Source organism: Lepisma saccharinum, chromosome 7 (assembly GCF_977018435.1).
Source record: "Lepisma saccharinum chromosome 7, izLepSacc3.1, whole genome shotgun sequence".
In the NCBI taxonomy this organism is placed as follows: domain Eukaryota; kingdom Metazoa; phylum Arthropoda; class Insecta; order Zygentoma; family Lepismatidae; genus Lepisma; species Lepisma saccharinum.
Window position 1 is genome coordinate 88,117,291 of NC_139235.1, and position 17,281 is coordinate 88,134,571.

Genomic DNA, 17,281 nt, shown 5'->3' on the forward strand with positions numbered 1-17,281 from the left:
AAATATAACATTTTCAATTTAGTGTCGCAATTTAATTCGTAAATGCAAAACATCCATCTAATTATCTTGAAACGGTTATTACTTACTCAGTTCAATAATGACAATAATAGTTTGAATATTTGTACCTTATTAGAGCCCATACACACATAAAGTTACTTTCTAAACTTTTCAAACTTATACATATGTTCCCCATCATCCAATACAACATGCAGACATTTTCAAAGTCATTAAGATCTATGAAGAACCCCATCTATAACATGATTGCGACCACAACGTGGCCGAAGGTCACGCATGGGAGTGTACAAGACGTGGCCACAGGCCACGTCGAAAGTACGCGAGTCCAATATATATATAGCCCCAATCCCACCACTCACTGACATAAATGTTCTCCGTGAAGGAAGCCCCGGAGGCGAAAAATGCCCGATTACGACCCCCCATGAAATCGTCCCAAAAGGCCGAGAAAATTAAAAAATCGCTCAATCGGCCCTTCCTTAAGGGTGAAAATGCCCTTTTCTCACGTCCTTAGCAACCGTTGCCACGGGCATTTCTTTTGCACACATTGTTTCCTTCAATTCTTAATTGTCGAGATACATTATATTTCTCACAGATCTACAACACACAGATGAATCAACTCATGACTTTGAAAAGGTGCCTGAAACAAGGGTGACATCTACATAATAAGGAGTTTCAGCCCAGATACAATTACGTATATATTGTTATACTCAATGCGTAAATATCTACATCGTGCTTGTTTTAACTAAATGTTTAGGGGGTATAATGACATGCAATTCCTTAGAGCTTGCCGTGCCTGTTGTTGTCCTTGGAAACGGACGTTGCTAGGGAACTTAAAGAAAGTTTATTTTCACCCCGGAAACTACTGTAAGGGGATTATGCCAGACTTTTCGAATTTCAAAATACGAGCATCAGAATTTATTACAGAGGCAAGGTAGGAATTTGAGGGGAATGACGGAAAACAGTTATTATCCAATTACGTTCAAAAATGTGAAAATAACAAAATACGTAAATATTGCATTTTCAATTTAGTCGCTTTTCAATTCGTTTAAGCAAAACATCCAACTAGTTATCTTGAAACGGTTATTACTTACACAGTTTATTATTAAGAAAATAGACAATAATAGTTTGAATATTTGTACTTTATTAGAGCCCATACACACACAAAGTTACTTTCTAAACTTTTCAAATTATCGAACTTGTACACATGTTCCCCATCATCCAATACAACATGCAGACATTTTCAAAGTCATTAAGATCATTGAGGAACCCCATCTAAAACATGATTGCGATCACAACGTGGCCGAAGGTCACGCATGCGAGCGTACAAGACGTGGCCAAAGGCCACGTCGAAAGTACGCGAGTCCTTGTATAACTTGTGTATTTTTCTGTGTTTGGTTCTTATATGTGCTAAGTGTCCCTTTACAGTCTCAGCTTTGGTAAGGGTCTGGGTTTCATGTAATGTGACGGGGGCAAATAACCTAAGTGCTGACACACCCACATTTCAATCAATCAAACCTTGCCCATGAAGTTGGCCCTAAAATAGGGATTTTTTTTGTATCCTTGCACGCAGTTTGAGGAACACTTATCGGGAGTCTTGCACTCAAAAAAGAATGAAATTTGATAATTTAATATACTTTTACCCTTATTACTGGGCACGGGACTTTATGTCCTATAAAACTGTAAAATATGTATGTAATTATGTCATATAAATTGGAAAATATGTCATGAAAAATTACAAATATGTCAGAAAAATGGAGAAATATTCCCAATAAAGGCAAAAATATGTACAATAGTACCGAATGTTATTTTTACTTTTGACTGATTTTTGTGAAAAGCGAAAAAGGCAAAGACATGAGAACGAAACTTCTTTACTTCCCGTGCAACAATGAGAGAGAACATTTTTCCTCAATAATGTTTGCATGGCTATCAATTGTCGGCGGGATAAAAAAAGTGGGGTATTATTTTTTCTGTACTCCGTAACTTCCATATCCTGCCATCGACAATATGAACTATCCGTTGCGCTAAAGCTACGAAGAAAACAATATGAAATAACCGATTATGTGCGAGAGAATTACGAAATTATACAGAAATATGTCTTATTACAACAAAATTGAAGAAATATGTTGTAAAAACGAGAAATTGGTGAAATATATGAAAATATGATTTGTCAAGTTTGTCTATTTTGGCTGATTTTAATCAGATATGTAAAGATCTCACCCTAATATTAGATCCGAAGTCAAATGAAAAATATTTTATTACATAAAGTCGCGGGCCCTACTTATTACACATTTTATGCATGATATTTAGTAAGGATATAAAAAATGTAGAATTTCAGTATTCTCTGTTCAGACAAAATAATTGAATAGCAAGAAATTAAGTTCATCGCGAAGGAAGTCAGTCTCCTTCGTCATTTTTCGTTTCGGTTTTAACCTATGCCCCATCCGCTTCCAATTCCGATGTTTTGTAAGAACAAATGTTCATGATTTTAGTATTATCATAGAATTTGAAGAAATAGTTCTCATAAAGCACACGTAATTATATTTCATCGGAGCCTTTTATAAAGCTGTCCTGAAATCAACTCTAAAACAACGTGAAAAAGTGCAAAAAAGTTATTGATTAATGTTAGTGATAAAGACGTGCCAAGGTGCAACAATTCTGTCCGTATTTAAAACACATTATTTCCTCATTAATCACCATTTGAGCCTACCCTAGGGAATGTTTTATTTTTATTAAGTCTTTCCATATGCGTTCTTTATCTTTTAAGTACAGGACTAATACATTTTAACAAAATAACTTTTCAAATACTTTCTTTGAATATTTTTTTAATAATGATTATTTATAAACGGGACTAGGCCTCGTTTGTATTGAAAAAGATAGTTAAATTGCCTACACTTTACACGCATGTGGACTTCGCACGACTTTTGATTTTGATGTTCTACCTTGACAATGCATTTAACTTTCCCCCAAGTAGAAACTAAGTTCGAAGGTGCTCAAAAATTATTTGAGGTGGGGCCCAGGGGACAATTGACCTATATGTACGGTCCTAAAATATCTTTATACGACACACACATTAAATTACCACATGAAACAAAGAAAAAGTACGCTTTTGCGTGCATTTGGTTCGAGTTTCATTAAAATCGGTAAAGTAGATCAAGTTGTTTAAAAGTCTTGGTGAAAATTTATAGTATTTTGTTACTAAATTCGTCGACGGAAAATTGTTGCTTTTTTATTGTTCATTGAGATGTTAATTTAATATATACAGTGCAAGTCATTGTTGTCATCCACACTCAAATCAGCATTTACATGCCAAGAATATCAATGAAGCTCGTATATTTGTTGCAATGTTTTAGTCCACACGCCAAGGTGACAAATTTGTTCGTTAAATATCAGGTTTTTGTCAGAAATCTTTTTTTTTTTCATTTATCTTATCCATTCTACAAGACGTTAGGTGGGGAGTGAACACTGTATCGCACAATGAAACGACAGTGACCCCGTCCTAAGATAACGGAATAAGGTAAATGACAAAGGTACATGGAAAGTTGTAGTCAACTAGACGCTACCTGAATAATAATTTAGTTTTCTGACGTCATAAGCAGATTAAACTCGGTGGTATGCTTTAACAACAGTTGGGTAACTGCAAGCATAGCCTTAGATTTAATCTAGTGGCGGAGTAAAGGCTTTTTTGTTAGAGGTGTGGACTTCTTTTTCAGTTGTCTCTCATCTCACTTGCATTAAAATTATGAGGAAAATTTTGAGGGACTCGCTTCAGCTGTAAGTCACTTGCTAATTTGGTAACATTTTACTAGCATTCAGAAACAGCAACAGTTTACGGAAGACTGTGTCATTCCAGAATTTATTGTTAGCTTCACAGACGCCGTTACTTTTCAATTATAAAAGAGGGGGTGGGCGGGCATACCTAGTGTGCATAGTGTGACATGAATATCAAATCATTCCTTACTTCTTCCTTACATATATGTGTTGTATGTAGCCATATATAAATATAAAATATGTAGGTAGTTTATACTCACAATAATTTAGAATCACGCATTACATCACATGCCGACACACGTACATATTCTGTGTGTGTGTCGGCGTGTGATGGAAAGTGCGATTCTGAATTATTGAGAGTATATGCTACCTACCCCCCCCCCCAGCCTGCTCGCTTCGACCCTGTGGTTTGTTTTGGATACCTCCTCCCTCTATGTAATAAAATCAAGTTCCGTGCTAAAAATAAAAACATGTTCTCGAACTAACCATTAGGGTGCTTTGTTACGGTGAAAATCATTCCCCCTTTTACAATGAATAAACTTTCGTATTTCTTAGTTTCCTTTAGTACTTGATACAATGACAAATGTGTTAAAATCAGACGATTTCCTTGTCAATTCCAAGCTCTAATGAATATACCTACTAATAACCTAGATACCTATGTATACTTCTAACGAAAATAGGTTTAGTGGAATTTCCTCCAACTAGCAACAGTATAGTGTGCTCACGAACTGGCAACACTGGATGTCGACTGATACGAAAAGAGATTTAAAGAGATTTGTTCGTGCGCGTAATATTGAATGTCTTCTGACGGGAGGTTTTCATTTAGCTTTTTATGTTTTATCAGCTACGATCTATTGACAAACAGTCAAAAGTTTTGTTCATACGTTTCGGGTGTTGATGACACATGTTACTACAAAACACGAAGTAAAGTCCCGTCTCGAAATTCCCTTCAGAATGAAGGAACATCAGACTGTGTATCCTGAATTAGATGCAAGCTGAAGCCTATGGGAACCTTCAGAAGATAAGTAATTGACCTTGCATTTTCATGTAAAAACACGTTAAAATAATACGTAATAGATACGTAGGAATGAATAGTTATTATACTTTGCAGATTACACAGTGCTAGTGTATACTTAAATCAACTAGCACATTCTCGTATTAGATTTCGTAGCATGAAGTGTCACTATCTTCTGAACTGTTGCATGAAAAGATTGTCTTTTTTTACCACATACAAATTAGAGTATACGTATTCTCAGATGAATACTGTGAAAAGCAGAAAAGCAATAACATAAATTTGTACTGGGTCATATACGATCACGTTAACAGAATCATTACAGTTATTCAAACTACGCAATATAATACCATCGCAACGCCATCTTTTGTCGATAACTGCTATAACGCAGGTGATTAACATATCTTCTGCATTTATCAACACCGAGAAATAGAAATGTGCAATATTTGTGTCGAAAGTCTTTTACTTGAATTGTTTTAATTTGAAATCCGTATCCACCTTATTCGCGTTTTGTTGCAACACCGAACCGATTAGATTATATTCAGCGAACAATTTCCCCCACAATTCATTGCGTCTTGTTCCGGGCAATGGGATAACAGACCAGATCCTGCGTTGAAAACATGCCGGGTAAGCATTATGCATATGGTCTTTGCCGAAGTGATTCAAGGTATGATTATTAAGATCATGTGAGGAATTTGTACTTTTTACGTTTTCCAAGGCCCTACAGAAACCGTGAAAAGTGTGAAATGCAAACTTTCGCACTGTAAGAAGGCTTCTTATACGCTTTCTTTAACACACGCGAATTTATTTATCCTGCGTGATGACATGAAGTAGAATATCATCCATTGAATTAAATTCGAGACTTGAAATTCACGAGCCCCAAATGTGATTAGGTTCCTTCAAGAATCACCTCCACTCCGTACTGAGAAGTACAGGGAATTTCGTTAAAGGAGGGAGCTGGTTTTCTTCTGTTTGTAGTCGGTGCTTTATTAACTGTGAGTTGATACACCTGACTCTTATTTAAAAAATGGAAGTTGAACATAGGGGGAATTAATCCACCACTAACCGTACACCACGCGCACACAACTGGACACCACCAAATGAATGGAAGACAAGGATCAGCTAAATCATCTCGCGAGTCTACCGTAAAAAATCATGTACACTTAGTGAGTTAGATTGAATCTTGTACGGAAAGTAACAATTTTATTTTCGGTTCTTTGCATTACTGCGTATGATTATAGCGGGAGAAAAAATGTACAGTTGTAATGTATCTATAAACAAACGAAATACGTTGTGTTGTGCCAGTTGCACGAACTATAAGAATTATTTTATTTAAGAAAGAAAAAGAGGAAGAAGACAAATAGTATGGCACAGTCTTGACATTGAAATGTAAAATAATTTCTACCCAACAATGCCATAATTCATATTAATAGTAGAGAAGGTGTATGTTGTAGTAATTCTGTGTCCATAAGTCATTGTCACAAAAAAGTAGCATTATGACGTCCCGTTTTACATTTCAATATGGGACGTCTGGTCACCTCTTGAGAAATGTTGGAATGGGGGCAAAAAATATATGTAATACCTGTCCCTCTACATGAATTGGGGGTCCCGGGTTCGATACCCGGTGGAGGCACATAGTGGTTCGGATCCCACTTTAAACTGTAGGTCCAGTCCCGATTAGCCTTACTGTGTATAAAGTGAACTTAAAACACCAAATCAATCAATCAATCAAATACATGAATGTGGGGGGCATAAAAAGTGACTCGCCGCGTCGTAGCTGGTGCCTATGACTGTGGCATCTTAATGTTAAGCCTTGTCTACCAAGAGAAAGTAACTGTTCTTGCCCCTCTCACCCCCGTTTTTTTTTCCAGCCAATCTGTTAAAAGTGGCAGAAATCAATCGAAGGAATATTACTCAATGTGCTGCTTGTTTCCGATTGTCCGTGAAACTTATGCATTAGTTCTATGTGTTGCAGTGCTTAAAACACTGTAATAAAATAGTTCACAGCAGTAGATTTGAAATCTAAAAAGAATATTATGAATAACGCTGCGGAAAGTTGCATAGCATACTTTGAAATACATTTCATGTTTTGCATTTATTTTCCTGTGAGGACAACATACAAATGATAAAATATAAAGGAGAAAGCTCGGAAAGTTTGTCCTCGGTCTTGTACAATGCCAAATTAACTTTTCCCTTGTGTTTCCTTTATGTGCGTCCATATGTTGATGCAAATTCCACAGAAGATAGTTCCAAGAACTCTCACCAGATGGAACATCGAATAACTGGAATCTCAGTGGTGGTTTTCCTCTTTTGATTATTATCGCCGATGAGGATATAACAATGAACAGAGCATAATAATACATTATATTAACTGATCATTAAATGTTATGCATAATACATGTAGGTAACTTGTTTTTTTTGTTTGTTTTTTTTATAACAAATAACAAGTAGTTACAAATAATATAAAGCGGTAAGCATTTACATCTCGGCTATAGGGCCCTCATCGTTGTTTTGAGCAAATCCCAATATTTACAGGAAGATTTCAGCACTGCATGTTATGGTAATGTAATCTTTTAAATTCGGTCACCAATGTAACTGTTGCCTTGGCTCCATGCACCCAGTTGTCCAGACAATTCCATTAATCCCAAAGAAGCCTTGCCAAAAAAGAATCACTAGCCCTTCCGCGTTCCTTACCACGCCTTGCCAGGCATCACCATCAGAAGCTTCCATTAACGCCTTCCTCTAGTTTCTGGCCAGCAGTGACCATTCGCACTGGCTCATACTCAAGTCGCGTGGGTTATTGATGGGAGAGTAACGGGCCTCTCGCCTACCTTACGTTGGTGCCATGTGTGTCAGGATGTTTATGCAAATGTGTGGCTTATTTTTTTTCTCTCTCTGTTCAACTGTGGGGCACGAGTATATTGAGGCATCCACCGGGGACAGTTATAAACACTGGTTTTGCTTAATTTCCGCATTATGCAACCCCACCCTTGCAGATCGCTTGTGTTAGGTTAATAGATGTGCAGTATGTCCACAGCAACTATCAAACAAGGCATATATCCCTCAAGAAGCAGCGGGATTTCATGACGTCACACATACCAATATGGAACTATGTGAGACTTTACCGATGGCGTAGTGATAATGCGGGTCGCGGGATCGATTCCCGGTGGATGCACATTGCTGAGTATTTCGGATCGCACATCCGATGCACAGTGGTTCGGATCCTACTTTAAACTGTAGGTCCAGTCCCGATTAGCCTATCTGATCATAAGATTCCTTAATTTTGAAACTGTTTCGTAGTAGACTATAATTTCTTCAATCAGAATGAATATGCAGAATAGTTTTACACAGTTGTAACGTTAAAAATTTATTTTTCTATATTCAGATATATTCAGAATATTAATTTAATATGCGTTGTTTAACATTTGTTGTATAATCGAGGGTTATTTGTTTCAATTTATTTGAAGGAAGTAAATATTTAGTTTTTATAATTATTTTCTTTAACATTAATTTTATCTGTGTGTGTGTCTAAACAAAAACTAACGCAGTACAATGACTCTTGTTGCATAACAACAACATAATTATTTTATTGGGAAACCTTGACACTAAAGTATCCTACCGCACTCAGAGGCGCAACCACGAATTTTTGTCGGGGGGGGGCAAGTACAAGGATAAACGTACCAATAATAATAATAGTAACAATAATTATAATAATAATAATGTTAATAAAAATAATGTTAATAATAAGAATGTTACTAATAATGTTATATTATTATTATTGTTTTTGTTATTATTGATTTGCTTTATTTTACTTCGCTTCTTGTGCCACTTTTGGCTAATTTGCGAAGATGGGGGTGAGTGATGGCATGATGAAAATGATGAATGGATACTCGCAAGCATCCATGCCCAAGCCGGGATTCGAACCCAGGACCAACATTATTATTACTATTAGTAGTGGTAGTATCAAATACATTATTATCCTCGTAAGTTAGGCAAAAAGGGGTAGAAGTTTGTGCTAAATCATTTGCTTTATTTGAATTATTTTCTTAACACGTTCAATTTCACATTAAAACGGAAAACAAGCACATAAACTATTTTGGAAAGACAGAAAATGCTTGATAAATGCATTTCACATATAAATCTTTTTTACATTAACATAACTTTCATGCACAATATATGTTTCACATATATGCAACGTGGAGTTGCGTGGATACTAAATTGTGTACGTACCTATTCAAAGTTTATTTAATACATATTATATACAAGTTATATTATTTAAATACATTACAGAACCAATTCATCCATCTCACAATAAACCAACAGCAAAAATTACATAAATTGTCTCCCAAATGTGCACGCTCCCTTTCCTCGAAACAATTGTTCATGCATTAAAAGAATCAATTAAGACAAGTCTTATTTCTCTGTCTGGTGATTTACAATGCATTACAGTGAACAAACAGAAATTGCGAGCGAAGAGAGCAAGAAAATTTTTGGATTCAATTTTATTGCAGGCTGAAATCAATATTAATTTAATAGGGCGCAAATAATTTCACGGAACGCCATGGCATTATATCATTTACAACTTTTGTGCCTCCCCGATGGTGTAGTGGTAACATCGTCGCCTTGTGATCAAGGGGCCCCGGGTTCGATACCCGGTGGAGGCACATAGTGGTTCGGAACCCACTTTAAGCTATAGGCCCAGTCTCAATTAGCCTTTCTGTGCATAAAGTAGACCTTAAAAAAAAACACTAATCAATCAATTTTACAACTTTTTTTCATTTAGATCTTTCGGCGCCCAGGGCCGTCTCATGTCGTCCCCTAACTATGGTTCTGAACTTGATAAGACTAAGAAAAGCAGAAAATGCGAGCGAAGCGAGCTAGAAAATTTTACGAAAAGTATTTTTATTTGCATAAAATTTTAAGTTCTGGACGGTAATTGCCCCCTGCAGGTGCACTTGGCCGTCAGTGTTTGCCCCCTAGAACTCATTTCCGACCAAGGTTGGGGGGGGGGGGAGTGGGCAATGACCCTCCACCTGTGGTTGCGCCACTGTCAAGGATACGGACCCCCCAAGTACTAACATAAAAAATGAAAATATACTTCTTTAGCATTTGCTGTATAATCTAAGAGTTATTTGTTTCTGTCGAACTTTGAATTGCAGCACCAAAGATATTAATCTGAATCTTTAATTTTCGTCAACTGGATGTAACATTCTTTCTTGTTATTTAATAAATATTCAATTCTTTATCTATTTGGCACTGATGTCCTTGCCAGGGCAGTTGCTTTCATACAAATTTTAGCTATCTTAACTACACGCTAGACATACATTTGCATCTCTATTCTTGCCCCGTTTTTTACATATTAGTTTAATATTTATCAATTATTATTATTTTAATTTAATGTAATTATTTTAATTTAAACGTTTATATTATTTATTATTATTATTTCTAAGAAACTTGGTTCGGTCCCCCCGAAATAAATTTCTAAATACGTGCCTGATAGAGAGATAGGGAGAGGAAGAAGTGATAAAGGAGAGAGGGAATGAGATAAAGAAAGAGACAATGAGTGAGAGGAGACGAGAAATGAGATAATGTAAGAGTTAGAAAGAAAGAGAGAGAAGGAGAGAACTGATAATGAGTAAAGAAAAGAGAGAGACAGGGGGGCGAGAGAAATAAATAGACGCATGAGGTAAGAGAAAAATATAGGAAATGAGAAAAAGAAAAAGACAGAAAATTGGAGAAAGAAGAAGGGAGTGAAAGACAGAGAAAGGAAGAAAGATAGTGAAAGAAAGACAGAGTGAGAGTGAAAGAAGGAAAGAGAAGCAAAAAAATAGACAGTATTTGTTTGCGTAAGGGAGAAAAGTAAACAGAGAATAGAAGATAGAAATCTGTACAAGATATAACACAGAAGTCGCAACAGGGGCAACGAAGGTACAGATATAGAAGGTCCCCTCTGAGGAAACGTTCTGAAGTATAGAGAAGAAAAATCTCCTTAATACTTGCCGCTACTTAACAGTGGCGTCTCGTGTCCTCAAATTTGGCCGGGGATTATTTTTTAAAGAATTTAAACAATTCACATGAATTACAAAAAATAGGTATTTTTTTCTTCTAGACTACAAAACTGGACTTACATTTTTGAAAGAATTTAAAATGTAATGACAAATTACATGAATTAGAAAAACGGGTATTTATCTTCTTCTAAACTACGAAACAGGATTTTTTTTTTAAATAATTTAAAATATAATGACAATTCACATGATTACAAAAGAAACGGGTATTGTTGTGAAACATGCCTTTCTACGAACGTTGACTCCTGTTGTTCTGCTCAGCAAATTTTGTTATTACTTTTTCGTTGAAACCCTCTATGTTTGAAATGTATTCTTTCTCTATTGTAAGCAAGTGCCAAGGCATTTGGTCTGTCTTGTCCCATTGCATTTCTTAAGCAAGTTTTAATACGCTTCAATGTGCTGAAACATCGTTCAGATTCAGCTGTTGCCACTGGAGTTATTAAAACTATGTTTGTCATTTTTACTGTTTCTGAAAAGGTATCCTCTAAATAATTTTAAATAAAAAATGAATGCAATCTACTGATAGAGTTTATGTTTTTCAACTCTTCACTACAATAAAGAACACGAAGTTCCCTCTTTAGTTTTCCCTCTTCTATGAAGGGATAATAAATCTGGGAAGATGCCTCTGTTTAAAGATTGTTCTATTTCATTATGTCCTCGTAGAGCAAGTTCATTTCGACCTCAGAATTTTAAGCAATCGATAATTCTATTTAATATATGCCTATTTTTCCGGACAAATTCATTGTGTCTTGTAATTGACAGCCTATGTCCTTCATCAATTTGTGTTCGAACATGAACCCTGCCAAACTCACTCAAACATAGCAAATGAAAGCCACCAAAACACTACAGATCGAACGTGACGCAACGGAATTAGCCCCGTATCAGCACTCAAATCCATTGCCCTCTCCCTCCTCTCTCTGCTAGCATGTGACCTTCACTGTAGCGTAGGTGGGTAGGCCACGCCTTCCTTTGCGACGTGCCCCGGAAAACGATAATTGACATCAATGCCGCTAGGAGCGCTGTCGTATCCATTGCAACAGACGATGAATTTACGTGGGTAAAAATCGCCTTTTAAAAGACTGTGTGAAAGTTATGCGTTATGGTGATTGATAATTACGTGAATACGTCCGTTTTTCTTTAGGGGCTAAGCCCCGGAAGCCACAAGGGACGAGACGCCACTGCTACTTAAGACTTCTTCTTATAAATAAGATGAACGAATGTAATAGCTCCCTGAATTTATCCTTCACCAAAGTTGTGAGCAAAATAATATCTGCTTTTCACTTTTCACTGCAAACAAATTACACAGAATAATAGTTTTTCTTGTATGTACGCATTGCTTGCATTGTAGAATTATTTTCCTGTAGTTTACGGTTATTACAAGCATAAGAAAACATCTTTTTGTTGTGACGTTTCAGGAGAACACACGCTCCCTTTGATTAAAAAGAGAAGGGTTTTAAAAAAGATTGACGGGAAACATAGAGTTGAATGTCTGGAAAGCTTCGTTCATTGCAAAAGAACACTGAAATAAATTAAATAATGAAAATGGTAACATGGATCCAGTATGGAGTTTTCTTTTTCACAAATGGAGTAAGCCACCATATATAAAATTTAATGTAACAGAAAACATCAAGAGACTTTGTGAAAACAATGATGACTTTCAATTACCTGATGATATTTGGGATTCATAATTTTCAATGAAAAAATGTGATCAATTTTTTTTTATCTGAAATAAAAAAAAGACTGCTTCTTTTCACAGTTAAGTTGCTATATTACAACAATGTAACATTGACAACATCCATTATATAACGGATTCTTTTTGTTTAAAAAATTACTAACCATTGTTATAACTGTATGTTTAGTCAAAATGAAAATAAATGTCTGATGAAAGGAGCGTGTGTTCTCCTGAAACGTCACAACGGAAAACTGTTTTCTTGTGCTTGTAATAACCGTAAACTACAGGAAAATAATTACACAGAATAGTTTTATTAAATGTCAAGGGGCTGACCTCAGTGCCAGGGGGGCTGGCGGAAGTTCCAGGGGGGCCGAGCCCCCCTGGCCCCTGCCTGGCTACGGGCCTGGGTAGAAGGAAGATATAAGAAAAGGAAAACAAAGAGGAGTGAGGCATAAATGTAAAGTAGAGAAGAATAAGCAAACCCTTCCTTTAACTATTTTCATCTTGCCTTCTAGTCCAGTAAAAGAATCCACCTTTTCCCCTGTTCCTAACAAAGACACCCAAGTTGCTTTTCTCTTTGGGATGGATGAGACATGAGCTCTGTCAGGAAGAAGACAGGACAAAGAGCTACCTGAAGCAGAGTCAAGTTTTCCAGAGGGTAATTGGTGAGTTATGGAAGGTCAGAATGCTTGTTCAGGCATTTATCCCCTGCTGGCGTTCAAGCTGTGTCGCATCCTTATCCCAATTTATCCATTGTGTGTTACTTCCTTTCGACAATCCCGTGACCGCTTCACAGGAGCGAATCATCCAAAGCACATTGTTGACGAAGACAACAAAGAAGCCGACCGAGGGACAGTTCTGTCCGCTGTTCCTGTTTGAAGTCAAGCGAGTGTCGTTTCAAGGTCGGATTTGACATAGCCACAACACCTCGTTGAAGAGTGAGTCAGAATGTCTTAATTAACTAAGGAAGTATAAGGATACCTGTTCAGCCGTTTACCAGGGGCGCCAGGATCTCGAACGTAGGAGTGCGAATGGGATGCGCTCATCTTACTACGAGGGGTGTGATGTGTATTCAATTCAAAACATTCTAATTTATATCTTCTATCAGCTTTATATAGGGTAACTTCGGTGAATAACGCCAGGCGGGAAACAACGCCATTTCAAAGTTTCAACTCTGAAAACATGGACGCATGTAAAGTTAAGGTGTGACTCACCGTTGTGCGATAAACAATGGTGCCTGGTAGCATTGCTGATAAGAGCCATTGTCGAGCCTTCATTTAAGAGAAATAGTTTGAACAGTGTAAACGTTTGAGTTGCGTTTCGAGGAAAAAGGGTTCACATTTTCATCGCGCCGACAAAGGTGAGTGTTTTTCTATTGTAGGATTAGATTTTAAATGTTAACAATGCTGTACGTACACAATACGTTTATTACGTAAGTGAATGATGTGTGTACGGTTATCATGGTCGGTGTCGTAAGTTTAGAACAGTTGGTTAAACTGCAATCTGTTGTTTCGGGAAATAACGCCATCATCGTGTCGGGGAATAACGCCACTCAATTTCAACTCAAATTTAAGGAAATGTTGATTTCGAAAATAGGTTTATCCTTGCTCAGTTACTTTCGAGGCGTACAGATATTTATTCTCGGTTAATTTCCTCTTTCAGATGGCGAGGAAATGTAGAAATGTACGGCTCAAATGGTCAGTAGATGACTTGAGGCAAGCTATGGCGGCCGTCAAACAAGGGATGAAGATAGCATGTGCTGCACATTTGTTCCAAATTCCTCGCAGAACTTTGAGGGACTGGGTATCGTGAAAAGACAAAAAAAGACATGTTTTTTCTAATAACTTACTACAGTAATTATTTTTCCTAGTACAGTTTAGTAAAGAAAATGTGAATGTTTTACTTGTAATTAGGATAATGTGAATGTTTTACTTGTAATTAAGAACATGGCGTTATTACCCGACAGGTCTGGAAATAACGCCATTTTGCATTAACACAGAATTTAGTATTTTATTGCTTTCATTATAACAGTGCAATCAATATTTTATTATTACACAATAGAGGAAAGTTCATTCTCCTATTCATGTAAGTTTCATGTTCCTAACAATAAAAATGTATGAGTTCTAGAACGAAATGACTAATTGGTGGCGTTATTCACCGAAGTTACCCTATAGTGACTCAGCTTGCAACAACAATAAAAATGTTATGTATTTCTTATTTGTACTATGGTTGCTGGTTGCACTTGTAGCTGCATTATTAATTTCATGCCTTTTATAACTATAGAGAAGTTCTAAGTAGCTAAAGTCAATTTACATTTTTAGTTATTCAAGCTTTCGCCACATCGTATCGCTTCCTCAGGAATTTAGCCAAGAATAGTCAAAGTTTAAAACATAAATGGCAGGTTTTGTTAAAAGAGTGAAAACTGGAAGGTAATATAGAGTACCCTGTCACCAGTGGCGTCGCCAGAAATTTTTCTTGGGGGTGGGCTCAAGGGAGGCTAGAACATCTTTAGTTGGGTTCTGGTTCGGTAGTCATGTCATTTTATTGTAAAAAAAAATAATATTATAAAAATAAAGCGAAGTAAACGTTCATCGTTTAGAGAAAAGCTTCTCTACGCTTTTACAAGACAAACAAAGCTTGTAAACGCAATAAGGGAAAAATTATATTCAACTGATAACATAAAAATAGATTTAATTTACCAAAACTCATTTAGTCACAGTTAGCGGAATAGTAGAAAGAATTATGGAATAACCCTTTTGATCAAATGTATTCAATATTTTTATTTTATTTTTGTAGGTTTACTCATTGTTTTTACACGTCTTAAAAGTTTAATTTGATCATTTTGGCGCACGTTAATGAAAGGAAACCAACCTAATGGAGAATCTAGAAACGTTCTTCACTATTGAAGTGAAACTGAGTTATGGTAGTCAATTGTTAAGGCCACTTTGTGTGCTTTATACTAAAATTATTTACCAGCTTGTTACTTTGCGTTATCTAAATAATAATCGTGTATTCATTCTATTTGGGTGGGCAGACGGGTGGGCTAGAGCCCACCCTCGTCCACGCAATGGCGACGCCCCTGCCTGTCACTTGCTTCCTACTGCATGTCAGGCTGGCGATTCAATGATATGGCGAAGGGAACAGTGGCGCTGTCTTTTGCCTTCCAGTTTTCACTATTTTAACAAAACTTACCATTTACATGTTTTAAACTTTGACTTTTCTTGCCTTAATTCCTGAGGAAGCCACACGATGTAGCGAAAGCTTGAATAAAAAGTAAGCAAATGCCTAAACCACTGGCGTTCTCGGGATTTTTCATCGGAGGGGACTGTAATTTTAAAAGTAGACATTATATAGCTGCGTTTTAGTGCTTAAGACGGCGGATAAACTACAAATATTTTCTAATTGCCATTTTTAAAACTTGTTCAAAAGATAAAACTGTAATCGGGGGTCATTTAAGAAGAGTTTGCATTTATCACCGGCTTTTACTAAATTTGGTAATTTTGACTATTTTTTTATATATAATTCTTAGCAAATGTGGACAATTAAGAAATGATTTTGGTTCAATTCAACCCCTCTTACACAATGCACCACGGTAACTGCATGCTACGAGGCTCTGGCGTCTGGACTGCTGAGTGATGGCTTTACATCCTCAGCCTTATCAAAAGTATGGCATGCCAACTTTAGTATTTAGGTGACGGTGTACTTTTAGTTTTGATAAGGAGATCAGAATGGAAAGTCTTGTTTTTCTGTTTAACTTTAAACTTAATTATAGTGTTGCCAAGTGCTTGTCTTTTGGTTGTGAAGTGTTTTGATTGACATTTGATTACTATCTATAAAACTGGCATGAGTGATGAATGGAATTAAGATATTTAAGACCAGTAAGCTTACCATTATTCTCTTGGGAGTACGAAGGTACTAATATGCTGCTAGCACTACAGAGCAGTACCAGCGTCTTCAGCGACGTCATGGCGTGGACTTTGATGCTACCTCATTCAAGAATATCTGAAAAGATAGAGAAAAATTGTATTAGTTTTCTCTTACATATACATATATAGAAAAGTATGCATTATGAATGAGATTTTCAAAACTTATTTGATTATACGTTAAAAAACAGTGGAAATTGAATCCATCATCGAGAAGGATGTAGGAAAGTGCATCAGTTGTTGCATTAAAGTACAGCTCAACATGGAAAGAAGTATTCACTTGCATCAATTGATGCATTAAAGTACAGGTCAACGTGGAAGGAAGTATTCACTTGCATTAATTGATGCATTAAAGTACAGCTTAACCTTTAAAGAAGTATTCACTTGCATCAATTGATGCATTAAAGTACAGCTCAACGTGGAAAGTAGTATTCATTTGCATCAATTGATGCATTAAAGTACAGCTCAACGTGGAAGGAAGTATTCATTTGCATCAATTGATGCATTGAGGACCAGCTCAACGTGGAAGGAAGTATTCATTCACTTGCATCAATTGATGCATTAAAGTAAAGCTCAACGTGGAAATAAGTATTCACTTGCATCAATTGATGCATTAAAGTACAGCTCAACGTGGAAATAAGTATTCACTTGCATCAATTGATGCATTAAAGTACAGTTCAACGTGGAAATAAGTATTCACTTGCATCAATTGATGCATTAAAGTACAGCTCAACGTGGAAAGTAGTATTCACTTGCATCAATTGATGCATTAAAGTACAGCTCAACGTGGAAGGAAGTATTCACTTGCATCAATTGATGCATTAAA

The 17,281-nt window shown here is 36.4% G+C and overlaps 1 protein-coding gene across 2 annotated transcripts in view; it reads right to left on the reverse strand.

The window, feature by feature from the left end:
- The window catches only part of Mur89F (Mucin related 89F), a 122,125-nt gene that overhangs the window by 22,300 nt on the left and 82,544 nt on the right, over positions 1-17,281 (reverse strand). For both annotated transcript variants that reach the window (XM_083125575.1, XM_083125576.1), the window contains exon 2: positions 16,421-16,534. In XM_083125575.1, coding sequence (XP_082981701.1) covers positions 16,421-16,499 — 79 coding nt within the window. In that variant the 5' untranslated portion in view covers positions 16,500-16,534. The remainder of the gene's footprint in view (positions 1-16,420; positions 16,535-17,281) is intronic.